The sequence below is a fragment of the Aethalodelphis obliquidens genome, unplaced genomic scaffold (genome assembly GCF_003676395.1).
Source record: "Aethalodelphis obliquidens isolate GAN/ISIS:26980383/991018 unplaced genomic scaffold, ASM367639v1 scaffold53, whole genome shotgun sequence".
In the NCBI taxonomy this organism is placed as follows: Eukaryota; Metazoa; Chordata; class Mammalia; order Artiodactyla; family Delphinidae; genus Aethalodelphis; species Aethalodelphis obliquidens.
Genome location: NW_020837997.1, coordinates 3,283,503 through 3,304,975, shown reverse-complemented (window position 1 = coordinate 3,304,975; position 21,473 = coordinate 3,283,503). Strand labels below are relative to the sequence as shown.

General features: G+C 58.1%; 1 protein-coding gene across 9 annotated transcripts in view; it reads right to left on the bottom strand.

Annotated features, from left to right (window-relative positions):
* Window positions 1-21,473, bottom strand: part of CRTC1 (CREB regulated transcription coactivator 1) — a 79,038-nt gene that overhangs the window by 28,731 nt on the left and 28,834 nt on the right. For all 9 annotated transcript variants that reach the window (XM_027084763.1, XM_027084762.1, XM_027084766.1 and 6 more), the window contains exons 2-4: window positions 4,096-4,212; window positions 1,128-1,265; window positions 44-105 (exon numbers count right to left, since the gene is read on the bottom strand). In XM_027084763.1, coding sequence (XP_026940564.1) covers window positions 44-105; window positions 1,128-1,265; window positions 4,096-4,212 — 317 coding nt within the window. The remainder of the gene's footprint in view (window positions 1-43; window positions 106-1,127; window positions 1,266-4,095; window positions 4,213-21,473) is intronic.

Sequence of the window (21,473 nt, the reverse complement as noted above, 5' to 3'; positions counted from 1 at the left end):
TGTTTCCAATGAGAGGGCTGGGGGTTGGTTCTGGGTCACTGACCTTCTCCAGCTGGTGTCCGCAGGTGGCGAGAGGTACACGGTGCCATATGGGCAGCTGTCTGCGTGAGTGTAAGTTAAGGGGATGGTGCTGTCAGCTGAGGCCCTGCCCCGAGCCTCAAGAACCCTGCGCTGGCCAGCCCGAGTAGCCAGGCTGCTGGGAGCCGGCAAACAGCTGGGGCCTCGGGGCGGGGGCCTTTCCTGCCTGGCTGCGAGCAGCCCCCAGGGTGCAGCCCCATCCACCTAGCACTCAGCACTCACCCCCTGCAAGCGCACGTGCAGGCTGCACCCCTTCCAAGAGGGGCCTCAGCCATGAAACGGGGGCCCGTAGGGGGGGCTGCAGGGAGTCTAGTTCAGCTGACCCCGGTCTTGACTCTTAACTTTGGGCTGACGGGGTGACTCCCAGGGCCCGAGGGCTTGGTCTGGTGCCCAGTTGCTCAGGCTCCCCCAGCCCGTGGAAACGAGAACCAGGAAAGAACAGGCTTCTCTGTTCTAGAGAGCCGGGGTTCCCAGGAGCAGCCACTCAGAACGCAGTGGCGGGGGAGCCTGGCTGGTTAAGTACCAAGGGGCAGCCAAGTCGGTGGTGGGGGTGGGATTCCTCACAACCTCTCTGCTTGGCAGAGGTGCAAAGGCAAATTCTGTGTCTTCCGATCAAGCCTCCCTCTGATCTGTGTCTGGCTCAGATCCCCCTCGGCCCCGCTGCCTTGGCTCCATACTGCCCCCAGAGGGGTCCACCACCATGGCCCTGACGTGTGGGTGCCCTGCTCACAGCCTTCCTGGGCCCCACTGCCCAGTCAGGCATCTGAGCATACCCTCCCAACTCTCATTTCAGGCTGTGTGCTCCAGTGGCCTACTCTGTGTCACTGTTCCCTGTGCTCCCCTAGCCCCCGCCTGGCTAAAGGCTCCTCAGCTTGCACTGCCTCCTCCAGGAAGTCTTCCAGGGTTGCCATGCAATGGCACCCCCCCCTCTTGGTGGGGCCCAGTAGCCCTGGAGGACTGGAGCGGCCCTGATTCTATCACAGAGCTGGCAGCAGGCAGGTCCATCAGCTGGATGAAGTGGTTCCCCCCCCACTCTGGGAAAAGGATATCTGCCTTCCATGTTTGTCCACTGACAGAGGCCGGCGATGTGGGGAGCCAAGGCGGCCACGCTCCCGGTACACTCTGTCCACTAGCCCATGGTGCCGGGTAGTTCGGCTGGTGTCCAGGCCTGAGGACTGGAAGGGTGTCTGGGGGTGGGGAGGGAGGAGAGGAAGAGACGGAAAAAAAGAGAGAGGAACCCAAACCACGGTTACCAGCTGTGGTCCAAGATCTGACCCCAGCTCTGCCCCCAGGATCTCGCCTCAGGGTCCCTCTACAACCCCCCTGCCCAGTTCTGGAGACACCCTCGGCTACTCCAGACGGGCTTCCTTTCCTCCTCGGCCCCTGCCCCCAGCCTCCGAGCACTGTAGGGGTGGCGGCGCGCTGGGGTTCCAGGTGCCGGGGCGGCAGGCGTGCAGTGCAGCTGGCATGCACGGGCCAGGCAGAGCGGCGCAAGCTCGGGGCCCGGAGCCGGCCAGGGTGCCAGGGGTGCAGATGGCCCGAGCACCCCCTCCCAGCCTCGCCAGGTGCAGACAGGCCTCCGCCCTCTCTCTCCGGGCCTGGCCGGCCTCCTCTCCCCACCTACGTCATCCCTGGAGGGGCCTGCCAAGAGACAGCCCCAGGGCTTCCAGCCCAGGACGTCAGGGGCCCACCTGGCCAAGTGCTGGCTCCCTGGAGGCTCCTCGTGGAGCCTGGGGCTGGTCCTGATTGAGACTCGGCCCCCACGCACTCTCCCCCACAGCCTTGTCCCAGCACCACCGGCAGCCAAGTGCAGGCACTTTCCGGAGCCCTGGCCCACAGCTTGGCTGGACGGGGCTCCCTTCCAGCACCTGGGGCTGGCATGAGGCCCCCGGTCACGCCCGGCTCCCGCTCCTGGCTCCATGCTCCTGAGGTCCCCAGGAGCCTGCTCTCCACCAGCCCTGGTGCCATGGGCCCCTCACCATCTGACTGGGGTGAGACTGGCAGCCTTAGCTAGCTCTGGAGGCAGCTACCAGCCTCCTACCTGGCCATCTGGCCCTCGGGCCCTTCTGTCTTCTCTGGGCAGCCAGGCAAAAAGCAATTTCCTCCGGAAGAATGCCACTGGCTGGCTCACTGCTCTTCTCCACCTGTCTGAAAACCTCGGCTAGCATTCAGGGCTGACTGCTCTCCCTGGTGTTTGGGGACCCCTGGCGTCCGGGGACCCCGTCTTTCTCTGACCCAGCAAGGACGCTGCCAGCTTGGGTCTTTCTGTGCTTCTGCCTCCAAAAGGCTGTGGGCCCGGGAGATAGCAGTGACCGAGGGAGGGTAGGAACCTCACTGTCCAGGCACAGACACCAGAGGACAGGGGCCGTTCATCTCCTCCCAGAGATGCCTGGAAGCCCAGAGGGGAAACCAAGGCGGCTGAAGCAGAGCCAGAGGCACAGAGAAGCTCGGGCCCAGCCACAGCCCAGCTCGCCAGGCCGAGTTAGGATCCGCGCACACGCATGTGCATGTGTCACAGGAACGAACCATGCAGCGTTGGCACGCATGCTAGGATCCCCCGGGGAAGGGGTCTCTCGACGCGACCATATGCACTTCCCCAGACAAGGGGGTGCAGAGCGAATCTGCTTCCGTTTGGCAGACGGGACACCTCCCGCTGGGCCACGGGGGCGGCCGCACAGGAATACCCAGCGCCCGCACACGTGCCGGGGATGCCGAGGCCTCAGCCCAGGGGCTCATTTACCAGAGAGACAGGAGCCGCTGCCAGAGCCTCCCCCAGATATCCGCTGGGCTGAAAATGCAAAGAACCAAGACTTTGAGACACTCCTGCCTCGCCTGGCCCCCCAGTGGGAAGCCCAGCAGGCCCCCATGCACCCTCGGCCCACGGGGGCTCTACAGTGGCCTCAGGCAGGGCCAAGTTTGGGGATGCCCAGCGAGACACTGTCCTTGACGGAGGAGGGGATGGGGAAACAGAGGAAGAGGGGAGCCAGGGAGGAGAGGAGAAAACCCAAACTAGAAAGGGCCCTGACAAAGAGGTGAGGCTTTTGGAGCATGTGAAGATCAGCATGACAGCCCCATGCATCTATCTGCTCTGATGTGGAGGCCACGTGAGGAGGGCCGTGCTCCAAGAGGCCCTGGGGATTCAGAGCTGAGCCAGCCGGACCCCAAGCCAGCCTGCGGGACCCTGGGCTGGTGCCCTGACACATCTCAGCAGCAGTGTGGGAGGAGTGCAAGTTGAGGAATGACTGCGGGGTGGGTGGGGGCTGAGCTCCCTGTGGGAGCGACCCAGCTGCACCTGGCCTGTCAACATGCTAACGGACGTGGCTGTCTCTGGGGCTCTGTCCCAGCCACGGGACAAGTGCGTGGCTGTTCGGTGGACCTGTCCCTGCAGGAGTCCAGATATTGTGCTGGGGGGCGGGGGGCCCAGCTATCGGCCCAGCTCCTGGGCCCACCGTGCCCCCACTTCCACCTGCAGACCAGGGTCGAGGGACATGGCCCAGGAAAAGAGGCCGGCCCTGCACCAGGCAGGCGGTGGACCTTATCTGCTCTCATTTATGATAAGGACGTGCGCGGCAGCTATGCGGCCTGCGGGAGCCGTGCTGTGTGGGTCTCTGCCAGAAAACGTTTGCAGACAAGTGGGGTCAGGCTGAGGGGCCTCCTTCTGAGAATTGCTGGGCTTGCGGATTAGTGAAGCGGGACGGAGCCAAGCCCCAGAGGCCCTGAGCAGTTCCCGCTGCCGCACAGTCGGCCAACAGGTGTAGCGGCTGCTGAAACACTCACAGCCAGACCTCGGCCTCTCTGCGGGCTCCGCTGACAGAGGATGGGCAGGGGGGATCCGGGTGAGGCCTGGCCAGGCCATCCCAGGGGAAGGAGTAGGCGGGGGCTGGGTGGGCGGCGGCAATTGTCTGGTGACCCCAGCTGTTCACCGGCTGTCATGCACGCTCTCTTGCTCTGTGGCCAGGGCCCAGACTGCAACACACTCCAGGTGGGAGGTGGTGTGGGAGAGGAATGGGGGCTCACCTGGAAGGGCAGATCCACGGTGCCGCTCCCAATCTGGTTCACGTTGGGCAGGGACCCGCCATAGTACTGGCCACGGCTTGGGCCCAGCTGCAGGTACTGGGACTTTTGGAGCTGGAGCTGCAAGAGAGAAACCGACAGCTATAGTGTGGGGGGAGCGGGGGTGGTGGTTCCTGAGCACACTCTGCGGAGCATCATTCCCGAGGGCCCCAAGTAGTGGAGTCAGTGGCACCGGGCACAGAGGGTGTGGCACCCCCATGACTCAGATTCTCAAAGGAGCCATGATTCTCTCCACCAAAACCAGCAGAATCAGAGACCCGAGACGCCCAGGTGGCCCTCCCCAGGCAGGGAAACTCGCCCTGGGGGTGCTGCCTCCATGAACTTGAGGGGGCGTCGCCAGCTGATTCAGACAATTTGTGAATAAGCAAGAGTATCAAGTGGACCTGGAGCCTGGAGCCTGCGCAGGAGGCCCCTCACCCCCCCAGGGGAGCCATTTCTTATCACGCCAAAGGCTGCGTTCCTGGGGTGCGGGCCAGAGGCTGCGAATTTACGCCCGGACACAGGAGAAATTGTCTTTCCACTGGCCTGAATCAGAGAGGCCAGCTCAGAAGTGCAGTGCTGGCTTTCAAAGTGCAGCATGTACAATCCCTCTGACAGCACACACAGGGCGAGAGGGTCTGCCAGACCCCGCCTGAGTTCTAAGGAGTCCTGCCCAAGCCCCCAGGCTCCTTCTGCCTGCCCCGCCAGCCTCACGCATTACAGAGCCTTCGTCTGGGGTGGCTGCATCCCTGCACAGTCCTCTGCCCATCACTCGTGTGGGGATTCGTCCTGCTGGGCCAGGCCTCAGAACCAGGAGTCCGGGGCTCCCTGACCAGCCACGGCTGCCTTGGTGCGGGGCTGGGACCGGGCCTTTCCTCGCTGGAGCATCGATTCCACTTTGCCAGGAATAGCAGATGCTCGTGACCTGGTTGACACCACCGGTGGCCCTAGGCCCTCAGCCAGGTCCCCAAAGCCTGTCAGTCTGCCCAGGCTGGTATGCAGGTGCTGTGACGGAGGGGTGGCAGCTGGGCACCCGGGGAGAGGTGGGTGTCCGCTCCAGCCGGCTGGGGCGGTTGCTAGGGTCGACGCTGTGTACACAACAAGACCGGCTCACGTTCCCTCACAAACAGCTCCTGGCAGCACTCCGTTTGCTGTCCGCCCACACCGCCCGGCACTCCCACGCCAGACCCGGCTTCCTGGGGGGCCTCCGACACCGGAGGGGGAAGTGAAGCTCGGGAACTGGCTGCTCGCCCGGCTGAGCACCTCACCCAGGTAAACAGCTGTTTCCTGCGAGCTGCGGTGGAGCCAGGAGGGAGATTGACCTTGCTCCATTCCTCCGCGGGTGGTTCTCAGGCATCTGTAGGGTCCGGCCCAGGCTCTGTCTCCAATGGCTGGAGACGCTCACCGTGAACACCCCACTGTGTCCCTCCCTGCGGTTGCTCGAGATGAAATAGGCTAGCCCCCGGTCAGGACGGAGGGGGAGGCCAAGTAGAATGGGCGATGGGCACGGGTTACCTTGCACCCGAGACCCGCCCCCCCCTCCCCCCCCCGCCAGGCCCTTCTTGTGTCTGAGCCACGTGGCAGGAACTAGCCTTACATCCACCTCTCAAGAACCACCTCTCGAGTACCATGTGGCCCTGGGGAGCTACAGCCCCCTTCTGGGCCTCAGTTTCCCCCTCTCTAGAGTGGGTGGTCCAGGTGAGCGTGTGTGCACAAACGCCGGTTGTGTGAGATACAGGAAGTGCTTATAACACACGTGCTTCTGTCCCAGGCTGAACGGCCAGCTCTGGAAACCGCGGCATTCTGGAAAGTACTCTGCAAAGCTGCCACGTTCCGGCCCAGAGGGAGCCCAGACTGGTGACAGGCTGCTCGTGGCTTGTGCGCTGCTGCAACAGTGGCCCTCTGGCGGAGGCTTTCTTTCCCTTGATGGTTCCCAAGCCCCACCCACTGTGCTTTGGGAATGTCAGGCTTTGTGGTGCGGCCTCTGGAGTGGACACAGTGCGGGGCCCCACTCGTCCTTTGGGGGGGACCCCTGTGCTCACCCTCGGTTGTATGTGGGGCTGTGCAGGAGAGTTAACCTGGCCCAGGGCAGTTTGACCTTTGCCCCCAGCTCCTGGGAAGTGAAAGCGCTGCCTGATAAAGAGTGTCTCTGTTTGCCTAGGTCCTCGGGCCACGCTGGGTATCTATGCCAACAGTGTGACTGCGGGTGGAGGTCTCAGGCCAATGCAATACCAGCTCACCCTCTGCAGCAGCTGCAGACAGCAGTCAGCAGCGTCTGCGTGGCGAACCCCAATAAGAACCCTGGACACCAAGGCTTGGGGCACATCCCTGGTTGACAGCCCCCATGTATGTCATCACACACTGGTGCTGGGAGAAGCAAGCACTGTCCGTGTGATTCCCCGGGAAGGGACAACCTGCAGCTCTGTGTTTGGAAGTCTCCTGGCCGCCGCCCCACGCCAGCTGTGATCTGTGTCGTTTCACTGTAACAGACCCCGCGACCGTATGATGGTTTTCAGTGACTCCTGAGTCCTTCCAGTGAACTGCCGAGCTGAATGTAGTCTTGGGAACCCTCGAATTCTGCAGTTGGTGTCAGATGTGAAGGTGGTCTTAGGGACCCCCTTAACTTTTGCAGGGGCTGACTGCCATCCCAGGCCTGGCCAGGAAGCCCCAGGAGTAAGGTCCTGGGGTGAGGAGGTGCCAGCCTGGGCTCCACCCATGGGCCTGATGCCTCAGAGGGTCCACAAGGAGAAGAGCAGAGTGACACCACCAGTCAGGGTCTAACAAGCTGCCTGACGTTGAAGTTCATGCCTCTTCCCGCTGTCAAGCCACAGTCCCTCGTGCATCCCTCCACCCAGTGGTCCTCACTCTGTACCCCCTCGACGGCGCTTCCTACCCTACCCTACCCCCAACCTCGCCATAAACCCGGCATCCAAGCCAGGGTCTAACACTCAGCAGCACCTGCTGGTGGAACAAAGAAACACAGAACACATGAGTGAAGGAATGAATCAATGAATGAACACCACTGCTCCCGCTCTCAGGAGGTGACTTTCACCAGCCAGGTGACAGTCCCATTTGGAGGCCACATAAGAACCTTTCAGGACACCAACACAACTCCTGATGCCCTCAGGAGGCTTGGGCCACCCCTTCCCCTCACCCCATCCTCATGGGTTTTGGCAGAGGCAGGCGCAGACAGGGCAGTGAAGTCTGGACAAGGCCCACCGGCTCAAAGGAGCTGTGACTCCCAGGCTCCCCCTTGCTTTTGGCCTGCGGGTCAGACAGTCTGGGGTCCAAGTCCAGGCTCCCCAACTGTAAGAGTGGACCCCACTCCAGATGCTGAGGGCAGGCAGATGCCCCATCACCCACGCTTTCACGGTGGCCTCCTTGCCTTCTGCTCTCCCCACTCTTCATTTCCTCTGGCCACCTGACCCCAAAGCACCCCGAGTTTGTGACTCCCCCCAGGGCCTCAGCCTGTGACAGCTCCCCCTCCACACCCACCCTGGGGGGGCCTCCCTGACACCCCACCCAAGGAGCAGGCCCCCCCAAGCCACCTTCACACTGGCCTCTGGCTTTGTTGTTGTTGTTGTTTTTTCCCCCGTTGCGGAGCACAGGCTCCGGACGCGCAGGCTCAGCGGCCATGGCTCACGGGCCCAGCCGCTCCGCGGCATGTGGGATCTTCCCGGACCGGGGCACGAACCCGCGTCCCCTGCATCGGCAGGCGGACTCTCAACCACTGCGCCACCAGGGAAGCCCTGCTGTTGTTGTTTTTAATAAAGTTTTCGGTTCACAGAAAAACTGCAAAGATGGCACAGGGAGTTCCGGAATCACCCTGCCCAGCTTCCCCTAAAGCTACCCTCTTCCTTTACTGGGTCAAAAGGAAGAAAAATGATAGCACCGCTGACTGACCCAGGCCTTTTCCATATGCCCCTTGGTTTGTCTAGCCACGTTTGCCCCATCCAAAATGCCTGGCCCATGAACCCTGTCCACCATCCCCATCCTGTAACCGCCAGGTGGCGGGCTCCCGAGATTCACGGTCTACTGGTCACAACGTGTCTGGTGCCAGCACTGCATGGGGCCACGCCGGACCCCCAGGAAGTGCTGCTTTATGTCTGGCCTTGCCTCCCACCAGCATCCTGCAGCCCCAGATCTTTCCAGAACAGTCCAGTTCGTGTCTCTCAAATCCTCTTGCTCCCACGTGTGAACCAACCAACCAACGACGTGGCGCCACACCCTAGGGGTCAGAGGTGTTCCAGGGTTGAGGCTGATGGGGACACGACAGATGACCAGGAAGCACAGCATAGGCCTTAGGCACCCGCTGAGCCACCCTCCCACCCCAAGTGTTGCAGACGGCACCCCTGAGCCCCCGCCACGGGCCACAGAGCCCTTCTCAAGTCTCAGCACATTTAAGCATCACAACTGCCCTGTCTCAGGTGTCCTGAGGCGACCGTAACAAATTACCACAGACTGGGTGGCTTATAACAACAGGAATTCACTCCCTCACAGTTCAAGAGGTGGAAGTCCAAAATCAAGGTGTGGACAGGGTTGGTTCTTTCCAGAGGCTCTGAGGGATGGTCCGTCCCAGGCCCCTCCTGGCTTCGCGGGGCGGGGGGCGGGGGGGGCTCCAGGCGTCCTTGGCTCACAGCTGCCTCACTCCGATCTCCGCCTCTGTCTCTACACGGCCTTCCCCTCTGTGTCTGTGTCTCAAATCCCCCTCTCCTTTCTCTTAGAATAATACCTGTCATTGGATTCAGAGCCCATCCTAATTTAGAAGTAATCTCATCTTGGGACCCTTAATTACACCTGCAGAGACCCTCCTGCCAAGTAAGGCCATATTCCCAGGTTCCAGGGGTGAGCACATGGACATATCTTTTTTTGGGGGGTGGGGGGCGTCATGAGGCATGGGGGATCTTGGTTCCCCGACCAGGGATCGAACCTGTGGCCCCTGCAGTGGAAGTGCAAAGTCTTAACCACTGGATCACCAGGGAAGTCCCCAGGACACATGTTTTGCGGGGACACAATTCAACCTAAGACAGGCCCTTTGGGGGTTGCCTGGTGGCCTAGTGGTTAGGATTCCAGGCTTTCACTGCGGTGGCCCACGTTCAACCCCTGGTCGGGGAAGATCCCACAAGCCGTGCAGCGAGGCCAAAAAAAAAAAAAAAAGAAAAGAAAAAAAATAGTAATAAGACAGGCCCTTTGAGGAGGTTACCAGCACACTCCGCTTTCCAGATGGGAAAACTGAGACTCAGCAGGCAAGGGAACTGCCCAGGGCCATCAAGCTCAGAAGTGGCCAAGTGGGGCATAGACTCCACTCCTGGAACCTGACTCTCGCATAACCCTGTGGACCAGCGGGTGGCTGGGACCGCAGAGTGTCCCAGAGGCCACATCACATCACAGATCAGAGCACGCCAGCCCTTCTGGGAGCTTATAGTCAGAGCACCAACCCAACCATTTCGGCTCTGCCAAGGGGGACCCAGCACAAGTCTCACTATAAAAAGCCACTTCAGGTCCTGCTTTCGCCCTGGGCCCCTCGTTTCCACACAGGGTTCCCCCGCCCCGGCCCCTGACACAGCCTGAGTGAGGACTGGCCCTCCCCCCCCAAAGTCCTTCTCCCCCACCCGACCCCCACTCCCCCTACAGAACCGTGTATAAATGGGTGGCTTCTCCAGCCTCTCCCAACCCCCTTGCTGACAGGACCCCACAGGGACAGAGTTGCCCAGCACAGCGTGCATCCCCAGTCTGTGTCCACATCCCTACTGGGCACACAACCCCCGGTCCTGGCACCGTCCAAGGGGCTGGGAGGAGTGGGGGCCACAAGGCCGGGGAAGCACAGGGGCCCGTGGCCCTGGGAAGGCATGGCAGATGCAATCACTTCTCCAGGGCAGCCCCCATCCTCTGGGACCCCCACAGGATACAGCAAATTCCCATCTGCCAACCCCTCCCAGGCCTCGCTGTCTAGAAGGAGCTGGCCTCGGTCAGGTCCATCAGCAACCACCATGGCAACTGGCCAAGCTTCTAATGAAATTAAGGGGAGTAGCTGAAGGCTGAGCTCTGTCCTGCAAAGCCAGGGCAGGCATGGGGGCCACAGCAGAGCACCAGAGAGGAGCTGTGAGCTCTCAGCAGACCTGTTTCCCCCTCTCACCACGAAGGTCTGCACTGTCTGGCCCTCTGTTCTCCCTCCCCCAACCACTGTGCTCTACCAGCTGAGGTAACTGCCTCAGGGCCTTTGCACTGGCCCTCCCTCCTCCAGAAGGCTCTTCCCGCTGGGCCAGCCCAACACTGCGCACCTCTCCCCCACGGGGTCACCTCCTTCCTTCCACGGCTCACTATCCAAAACCACCCGACCAAGGTCTATCTCCTCCCATTAGACCGTCAGCCCTGCAAGGACCCTGGCACAATGGAGTAGCTTGGCACTCACACGGGGACTGAGAGACCAGATAACAGATGAACATGTGAATGCAGGAACAACTAACTGTTCGATGTGCTCAGAATCCCAGGCAGGGACAATGTTTCTCCTGTGCCCACATGGGACAGCCCACCCCCCGACTCTGGGGAAACTGAGGCCCAAGGAAGAACAGGCGGCTTCCCAAGTACACGAAGAGCCACTCGTGAGAGGCAGGTGGAGGGCAAATCCCACCTCAAGTGCAGGATCCTTCTGGGACCTGAGTGCTGAGCAGGACCCCAGGGGATTCGCACACCCTGGCCTGAGCACGGCCCCTCAGGGCTCCCCTAGGTGGAGTCCTCAGCAGGCTGCCAACAGCAGAGGGGTCACCTTTCGGGGTTATTCCCTGGGAGGGAAAGACCAGGGCTTCATCAGGTTCTCCAAGTATTCCAGCAGCAGTAGGGGCCTGTGGAGGGAGCCCCAGAGAGCCCCTGAAAGGGTCTGATTCTGAGTCACGTGGAGCTGCCAGTGCATTTTCCGGGGCCAGCAGTCCCTGAGAGGTGTGTGCACCCCACTTAGTCTGGCTGTGTCCCTCCAGGTTCCTTCCAAGGCCTGGCCCCAAGTGCCTGCCTGGTCTTAGCTTGCGCACCAGACATGAGCTTGGGGAGGGGAGACGGCCCCTCCCAGGCTCCATTCCCAACATCTGTGGGTCGTGCCGTCTCTCCCCACACCTCTCGGAAACCTGGGGCTCTGGGGGAGACGGCTGTGCCTGCACAGGTACCCAACCAGGAAGGCCCGGAACCACTCTTCTCCCTTCTTAAACATTTTTTTTTCTTTGTTATCAAAATAAAAGTCACACAACATAAAATGAACCCTTTGAGGGGCTTCCCTGGTGGCGCAGTGGTTGAGAGTCCGCCTGCCGATGCAGGGGACACGGGTTCGTGCCCCGGTCCGGGAGGATCCCACGTGCCGCGGAGCGGCTGGGCCTGTGAGCCATGGCCGCTGAGCCTGCGCGTCCGGAGCCTGTGCTCCGCGACGGGAGAGGCCACAACAGTGAGAGGCCCGCGTACCGCAAAAAAAAAAAAAAAAAAAAGAACCCTTTGAAATTGTAAAATTCAGTACCATCTAGTACATTCACAGTGTCGTGGGACCATCACCTCTAGCCAGGTCCAGAACATTCGCATCACCCCAAAAGAGACCCAGCGCTCATTAGCAGTTGCTCCACATCCCCCCACCCAGAGCCCCGGCAACCACTAACCTGCTTTCTGTGTCTGTGGATTTGCCTGTTCTTGATATTTCACAGAAATGGGATCACACACTATCTGTCCCTCTGCGTCTGGCTTCTTTCTCTCAGCGTGGTGTTTTTAGAGTTCGTCCACACGGCAGCACGTGTCAGAGCTTCATTCCTTTTTATGTCTGAATAATATTCCACCACGTGGATGGACCACATTTTGTCCATTCATCTATTAACGCAAGTGTGTTGTCCCACCTTTTGGCGACTGTGACTAGTGCTGCCGTGGATGTGCATGTACAAGTATCTGAGTCCCTGTTTTCAAATCTCTCAGGTATGTACCTCCAAACAGAACTGCTGGATCATATGGTAACTCCATATTTCTCTTGTTGAGGAACTGTCAGACTGTTTCCCACAGCTACTGCACCATTTTCCATTCCCACCAGCAAGGCACGAGGGTCCCAATTTCCCCACATCCTCATCAACACTTGTTAGTGTCTGTTGCTTTGACAGTAGCCATCCTGATGGGTGGGAGGTGGTATCTCATTTCAGTTCTGATTTTCATTTCCCTGATGACTACTGAGGTTGAGCATCTTCTCATGTGCTTGTCGGTCACTGTACATCTTCTTTGGAGAAAGGTCTATTCAATTCCTTTGCCTTTTAAAAAAATTGGGTTGTATGTCTTTTTCTTGTTGAGTTATAAGAGTTCTTTATATATTCTGGATCTTAATCCCTTATCAGCTATATGGTTTGCAAATATTTCATTTTCTTGACAGTCTTTTGATGCATCGAAGTTTTAAATGCTGATATGCTCCAATTAATCTATTTTTTTTTTGCTTGTGCTTTTAGTGTCACATCTAAAACTCCATCCCTAACCCAAGTCCAGGAAGATTTACACCTATGCTTCCTTCTAGGAATTTTATAGATTGAGCTCTTACATTTAGGCTTTTGGTACATTTTTAATTCACTGTTGTTGGAAATTCCCTGGTGGTCCAGTGGTTAGGACTCTGCTTTCATTGCCAAGGGCCCGGGTTCAATCCCTGGTCGGGGAACTAAGATCCTGCGAGCCGTGAGGTGCGGCCAAAAACAGTAATAATTCACTGCTGTTAACTTTGTTGCTGCCCCAGTCCCACCTCACCATGGGCCCCCACGCCAACTGACAGCTCCACAGTGAGGAGAGCCAGGCTGCCCCCACGAAGCGTGCCCGGTACACTGGAGTTTCTCATTACACGTCTACCGAGCATGGGAAGGAATAATGAATGAACTCGGGAATGAATGAAAGCATCACAGGCATGTGGCCGAGCGTGGATTCCAGGCTGAGTCACCCCGGCCCCCGGCCCCCCTGGCCGACTGAGACACTCCCCAGCTGCCTCCTCACTCGTTCCCAAAGTGTAAATACAGAACCAGATACACAAACACCGAGTGCGCCTCGGAATGCCTTTAATCAGGCCCTGCTGCCGCTGCCAAATCCGCATCCCCGGCTGATTCGGAGGGTCCGCTCTGAGCATGTTTTGTTTCCCGCGCTGGTGGCCGTTGTTGAGCACAGACGGTCGGGCTGGGATGTAGGAAGGGTCCCTTGGGGTCTGAGTGCAGCACAGCTGGCTCCTGGGGGGCCTCTCTCCCCTGCCCGCCAGCCAGGCACCCACTCTGGGTGGGGCCTCGAAGCAGCCCTGAGATGGGGAGACATGGCTTCACCTCCGTTTTACAAGGGGGGAAACTGAAGCCCGGGGGGGAATGACTGGCTCGCCCTGAGGTCACCTGGGAAACGGGACGGGGCCTCGGTTACAATCCAGGCTCTTTTCCTGGCAAACCTCAATTTCCCGGTGGCCCACAAGGCCCTCCCCTGCCTCCTGCCTCTGGGCCCTTGCACCCACCTCACCCTTTTCTGGAACCTTCCATGGAGCTCCTTCTCATCCTTTGGGTTTCAGCTCAAACATGACAAGAAGCCTACCCTGACCCCTTACTTCCAAAATAACCCTCTGTATTAACTCGGGCCGCTGTAACAAAATACCACAGACTGGGTGGCTTAAGCAGCAGATGTGTACTTCTCAGAGTTTCGGAGGCTGGAGTCTGAGATCAGGGTGCCGGCACAGCCTCTGGTGAGAGCCCTGTTGTTGGCCTGCAGAACGCTGCCTTTTCCCAGTGTCCTCACGTGGCCTTTCCTTGGGGTGCGTTCAGTGAGAAGTCTCTCTCTCCCTCTTATAAGAACACCTGTCCTATCGGATCAGGAACCCTCCCTTATGACCTCAGTTCACCTCAATCACCTCCTGCACGCCCCATCTCCACATAGGGTCACACCGGAGGCTAGGGCTTCCACACAGGAATCTGGGGAACACAGTTCGGTCCGCAGCACCCTCTCACGGATAAGCTGCCGGCCTGTGTCTGTCTGGTGGGCCAACAGGCCCTGACAGCTGGGGCCCTGCTTGCCTGGCCTCCATAGGTGCCTCAGGGACCAGCTCCCATCCTGAGGAAGCAACCATCGACAGCTCTATCTGTTGTTCTTGTGGTTTGTTAATATTTATTTAGTTAGTTAGTTATTTCTGTGGCTGCGTCGGGTCTTAGTCACAGCGCATAGGCTCTTCGTTGGGGTACGCGGGCTTCTCTCTAGCGCACGGGCTCAGGAGTTGCGGCTTGCAGGCTTAGTTGCCCCGCATGGCATGTGGGATCTTAGTTCCCTGACGAGGGATCGAACCCGCGTCCCCTGAATTGGAAGGTGGATTCTTAACCACTGGACCACCAGGGAAGTCCTGTGTTTTGTTTCGTTTCGCTGCACTGCACAGTAGGCAGGATCTCAGTTCCCTGACCAGGGATCGAACCCACACCCCCGGCAGTGGAAGCACGGAGTCCTAACCACTGGACCACCAGGGAATTCCTAACAGCTGTATCTGGAATTGGGAAGCCCAGAACCGCCCCACACCCTGAGTCCTCTGGGAACACCCACAGCTAGCCAGGCCCAGGCGAAGCCCAGGGACCCCAGGACTCTCCCCAGCAGGAGCCCCCAGGGTGTAGGGTGGGGTGGCCTGCAAGGATAGGTCTTCTCTGGACCTGTCCCGGGAGTCAGTGAGGCGGAGGTGACAAGTGGTGCGTGCTGCTCCGGGGCTGCTGAAGACAGAGATGTGATGGGTGGACAATCACGGCTGGCGTTTCCAGAATCAGTGGCCCAAATGTAAAGTCATGTGCCTGTTCACCAGGGTCACGGGTGGGGGCCGGGTGGGGGCACGTGCAAGGCAGCACGGAGGAGCAGGAACAGCCCAGGATGAATCGGCTTAGCCACTATACGGGGGCTGCATGCCCACCTGGAACCTCAGGATATGACCTTGTTTGAAAATAGTTTTTGCAGCTGTGATTAGTTCAGGCTCTTGAGATGAGGTCATCCTGGATTTCGGGAGATCCCTAAATCCAACGACTAGTGCTCTCCGAAGAAGAGAACACAGAGACGGACAGGGAGAAGGCCGTGTGAAGGTGAAGGCAGAGATCGGAGGATGCAGCTACAGCCAAGGGTTATGAGGAGCCACCAGAGCTGGGAGAGGGGCCTGGGACAGACTCCCACTGAGAGCCCCCAGATGGATCCAACCCTGCACACACCTTGATCTGGGACTTCTCGTCTCCAGAACTATGAGGGAGTAGATTTCCAGGTTTTTTTTTTTCTTTTTTTTTTCTGTTTGTTTTTCGTTTTGTTTTGAATCTGTTTGGTTTTTTGTTTTGTATTTTTTTTTTTGCAGTACGCGGGCCTCTCACTATTGTGGCCTCTCCCGTTGCAGAGCAACAGGATCCGGACGCACAGGCTCAGCAGCCATGGCTCACGGGCCCAGCCGCTCCGCGGCATGTGGGATCTTCCCGGACCGGGGCACGAACCTGTGTTCCCTGCATCAGCAGGCAGACTCTCAACCACTGCGCCACCAGGGAAGCCCTGTTTGGTATTTTTTGATCCTTATGTTGTTATTAAATTCTTTTTTTTTCCAAAACAACTTTTTTATTGGAGTTGATTTACAATGTTGTGTTAGTTTCAGGTGTATAGCAAAGTGATTCAGTTATACAAATATATATATAGCTGTTCTTTTTCAGATTCTTTTCCATTGTAGGTTATTACAAGATACTGAATATAGTTCCCTGTGCTGTATAGTAGGTCCTTGTTGTTTATTTTATTTTATTTATTTTATTTTTTTGGCTGCGTTGGGTCTTCGTTGCTGCTCATGGGCTTTCTCTAGTTGCGGCGAGCGGGGGCTACTCTTCATCGAGGTGCGCTGGCTTCTCATTGCGGTGGCCTCTGCGGAGCACGGGCTCTAGGCGCACGGGCTTCAGTAGTTGCAGCACGCGGGCTTCAGTAGTTGCGGCGCGCGGGCTCAGTAGTTGTGGCTCACGGGCTCAGTAGTTGTGGCTCACGGGCTCAGTAGTTGTGGCTCACAGGCTCTAGAGCGCAGGCTCAGTAGTTGTGGAGCACGGGCTTAGTTGCTCTGCGACATGTGGGATCTTCCTGGACCAGGGCTCAAACCTGTGTCCCCTGCACTGGCAGGTGGACTCTTAACCACTGCACCACCAGGGAAGTCCCTGTTTATCTATTTTATATATAGTAGTGTGTATCTGTTAATCCCAAACTCCTAATTTATCCCTCCCCCTCCCCCTCCCCTCAGGTAACCAGAAGTTTGTTCTCTATATCTGTGAGTCTATTTCTGCTTTGTAAATTCATTTGTATTATTTTTCTAGACTCCACATATAAGTGATGTCATATGGTATTTGTCTTTCTCTGACTTACTTCACTTAGTATGATAATCTCTAGGTCCATCCACATTGCTGCAAATGGCATTATTTCATTCTTTTCTATGGCTGAGTAGTATTCCATTGTATAAATATACCACATCTTCTTAATCCAATCATCTGTTAATAGGCACATGGGTTGCTTCCATATCTTGGCTATTGTAAATAGTGCTGCTTTGAACATTGGGGTGCATGTATCTTTTCAAATTAGAGTTTTCATCTTTTCTGGATATATGCCCAGGAGAGACTTTTGTTGTTTTAAGCCTCCCAGCTTAAGGTACTTTGCTACAGGAGCCCTAGGAAACTAACTCTGGGGGCCCAGAGAGGAGGCAGGGCCACTCAGAGCCAAGCTTGGGGGAGGTGGGGACCCTGAGAATGGATGATCGGGGAAGGCCGATGATGGGGACCCTTAAGGTGATACTCCAGGGTGAAGAAGTAAGGGTCTAGGCAGAGGGAACATTAGGGGCAGAAGTGGAAGCCCAGGAAGAGAGGGAAGACAAGGTCAGGCCAGCTCTGATGGGCAGTTACTGCAGAGTGGTGGGGAGGGAAGCACAGGTGCCCAGTCCATGACAGCACAGGGAGGCAGTGAACGCCCAGCTGGAGACCCAGGGGCTGGTGACACCATAGTGGACTCGCCAGGCGGGGCAGTCTTGGCACACTGGGAGCTGCAGAAGGGCCCCCCCAAGAAACGCCCCTGGAAGGTCCTCAAGGCACCCTTCCCCGACACTATGCCAATCCCACCCCAAGGTTCTGGGGGCTGTACTAGGTGGGACAAAAGGGACATGGGGTCTTACTGGGCACAGAGCTCCACGGGAGCTGCACACCTCCCTCTGGCCTGCACCTGGGCACTGCATCCCAGCAGGCTGGGGTGGGATCAAGTGCGCAGGGGCCTCAGCAACGGGACTGCCCCCAACCCCTTCACCACATACTGACTGCAGGGCCACAGCCCGTCACCGTCAGGTTCAGAGGGTGGGAGTCGGCGGGGAGGGTGTGTGCAGCAGCCCAGGAGGGCCCAGTGTTTGCTCTCCTACCCCTGCCCTATACAAGCCCTGACAGGTCCTAGAGAGGTGTGAGGGGCCCCAAGCGGGAAGCAGGGGAGCCATGCTTTGCAAGCCCAAAGGCAAAGCCCAGTGCTGCCAGCAGGGCCAACTGGAGATGCTGCTCCCCTGTTCCACAGCCTGACGTCCATGGGAGAGGAGGCCGACTGCCCCACAGGCACAGGATGGCCTGCACACGAGCGCCAGCCCCGACCCCATCTGTCTAGGCAGCAGGTCCCCACAGCCTGGCTGAGCCTCCCCCAAGGCAGGCGGCCGAGCCTAGCACACAGTGAGGCCCCTTCCAAATGGCCAAACGCACCTGGTTTCACCTGTGACCTCAGGAAGCTCTCCCGGCCTCCAGGGGGGCTACTCAGCCCGGGCCCAGCAGGAGGCTCTGGGGGGAGGCCCCGGGGCTGGGGGGCTCGAGGCCAGAGAGGCTTCCAAGAGTGAGGCCAACAGAATAATCAAGTGAACTTCGAAAGCAGGTCAGGCTTGAAGAAGCTACTTGGAGTTGCCCATTTCTACTATGACTGTGTTCTAACGTTACTTGATTTCTGGAGCTGATAAGATCTAGAACTCTGATATGTTTAAGTCCAAACCCCTTAGACGCTGCAGTTCTTTCCCAGTTTTGCTTACCCACAATTCATTCTGTGTAGCTAATTAAGCTGGAGAAGCCTGGGAATGATGTTTGGAACCAGGTTAATAAAGTTCCTTGCCTAGTAACAAAAAAAAAAGAAAGAAAGAAAAGAAAGAGTGGGGTGGCGGTTCAGGACAGTGCACACTCCCGACCCCTGGCAGCCTCGCCACGTGGAGAGGCACGGCGGGAAGGGTGCTTCTGTGGGTGCAGGAACCCTGACCCCAGGGCAATCTATGTCCACCCCCCACTCTGGGGCACTATACAAGTTTCCTGGGGCTGCCGTAACAAATGATCACAAACTGGGTGGCTTAAAAAACAGGAATTTATTCCCTCACCGTTCTGGAAACCAGAAGTCTGAAATCAAGGTGTGAGCAGGGTTGGACCCTTCGGGAGGCTCTGAGGGACAATCTGTCCCAGGCCTCTCTCCTGACTGCAGGTGGCTTTCGGCAGTCCATGGTGTTCCTGGGCTTGTAGATGTGTCACCCCGATCTCTGCCTCTGTCTTCACGTGGCCTTCTCCCTACGTGACTCTGTTCTGTCTTCTTGTAAGGACCCCAGGCACTGGATTCGGGGCGCACCCTATTCTAGGATGACCTCACGGTGACTTGATGAGATCTGCAAAGACCCTATTTCCAAATAAGGTCCCATTTGCAGGTTCTGGTTAAACATGAACTTGGGGGAGGGGGGACACTCTTCAACCCACCTCATCCTGTGTCCCCTCGAGTCCCACACTAAGAACCATCCCATAATGGCAACATCTCAGAGCTCAAGCCCCAGCCCTGCTCCTGCAGCCCCTGGGCCTCCCGGGCCGTGCTCTCTCCTTCACTTCCTCCGCTGTCACCCAGGGGCTGAGGGGTGAAGCCAGGTCGGCACACAGACCCGCCCAGCACACGTCAGCTACAGAGGAAATGACCCAGACCCTGAGAGGCAGGTGGCCGGCAGCGTCTGCAGAGCCATTTGGCTGCATCCATTGGGAGCCTAAACGATGTTCCTGCCCTATGACCTGTAATCCCACTTCTGGGAAGCTCTCTTGAGGAAGATGGTCCAAAAGGCAGATTTATGCACAAGGATGTTCCTGCAGCGTCGCAGAGCTGCAGAGCGAGAAGCCCGAGCTGCATGGCAGGATCCTCCAGAGAAGAGCAGGGGACACACGCCTGCCCCCAGGGCCGGAGGTGGACGATGGGGAACCCACCTTCTGGTGCAATTTCTAGACCATCTCTGTGGTTGGTCCGTGCAGGCGCAGGCTGACCCGGGAGAAGGCTGGGCTATCCCCTTTCCAGGGACAACCCCAAGTGGGAACAGGAGCTGAAGTGTGCAGGCTGCAGGGTGGCCGGCAGCCCCAGAAATGCCCCATGGGACATGGGAGGAACTCCAGGTCAAAGGAAGGGCCACGGCAAATCGCATAACCAGGGTGACTGGGGCCACCTGGGCTTGAAGCGGGGACCCAACACTCCACGTTCGTCCTCCACAGGCCAGAGACTGACATGAACCCGAAAACAGGCCAACACAATGATCCTGACAGTGAGGGGTTCTGTGAGGGCGGGGGGCTCCCTGGAGGCCATGGGGAGAGATGCCCCAGCTGCATGGAGCAGGGGAAGGGAGGCTACTTGAGGTGCAGAGGCCCCGCAGAGGTCAGAGGTCAGAGAGGAGGCTCCCCCCCACTCGGGCCAAGGGGCTTGGGGAGTGGTGGGAGCGTGATCTCACATGCAGACAGTGAGTCACGGATGTCCACCCAGTATACCTGGGGGACACAGAGAGGCATCCCCAGCTCCGGGCAGGCCCACCAAAAGGGCATGGGAGGTAGGAGGGACAGAGCAGGCGTGCTGGGGTGACACAAGGCAGGGCTGGGTGGGCGACAGGGTCAGAAGCCCCTGACTGACAAGGGCAACGAAGATGGTGACAGCAAGACCTAAACGGCACCTTCCCACATCCCACCAGGTGCCGACCAGGCACCTGACGTGGGTCAGCTCAGGCACATGCAGTGGGTTCACTTAGGTCCCTAAAAACTTAAGTCCACATCCTCACCCCAGAAACCTGTGACTTTGACCTAATTTGGAAAGAGGGTCTTTACAGATGTAATTAAGGAAAGTATCTTGGGATGGAGAAATCTTCCTGCGTTATCCAGGTGGGCCCTAAATCCAATGACAAGTGTCCTTATAAGAGACAGAAGAGGAGACACACACAGGGAGAAGGCCACGTGGAGATGAGGCAGAGACTGAAGCAGAGACTGAGGCAGAGACTGATGCAGTCACACACTAAGGAACGGGGGAGCCCCCAGAAGCCGGAAGAAGCAAGGAAGACTCTGCCCCCAGACTTTCAGAGGGAGCCATGGCCCTGCTGACACCTTGATTTCAGACTTCTGGCCTCCAAAGCTGTGAGAGAATAAACTCCTGCTGTTTGAAGCCCCCCAGTCAGTAGTACTTGTTACAGCAGCCCCAAGACACTCATACCCACACATCGCCCAAGCCAGGACAGATGCAGCCATCTCCCCTTCCCAGGGGAAGCTGAGGCTGGTGGGTGGGCCCTGAACCCCTCCCCCACGCACAGATGGTGCCCTATTACCTCTCTCTTTTAACTTGAAAACGAAGTTGAACTCCAGCAAGCACAAAGAACTACATACCACACATCCACTCCCTCAGTCTAAGACCTAATAACTGTCACCACTCCGTCATCTTGGCCTCTCACTTTGCAAAGTGGACAACGGAGCCCTGAGGAGGCCACCAGGGCACCCACATTACCGCCATGCTTCCCACCAGGCGACACTGGACGCCATCACCCTTGACGCACTGACTCACGATCTGCCTTCTGGGGGCTCTGAGAGCACCAGGGCCTCTGAGGGGACAGAGGCTACTTGGGGACCGTCTAGTTCCATCAGGGCCCCACACCCCTCTCACTAACAGGCCCCTCTGAGCATCCAGGTTACGCGGCCCTCTTAGGCACCCCCCGCCCCCAAAGGGCCCAGAGGCAAAAGACACCCAACAGATAAGCACATGCCCGGGCCTTCCAGAGTTCCCCACAAGGTCCTCCGTCCAGCAGGTACCAAGCCCACTACTGGAAACACCAAACCCACCACAGGCATGAACTTCTGACACTTTAAACCTCACGGTGGTGCCACCACACGTCCCCAGAGGTCGGACAGTCCCACAGCTAGAACCGGCGGACAGAGACAGAAGTGGGGAGACTGAAGGTCATATGTAAACACATTTACAAACCGTGGATGGACTGTTCACAACTGCCAAAAGGCGGAAACAACTAAACGGACGAAGGGATAGAAAAGATGTGGTCCGGCTATACCATGGAATATTAC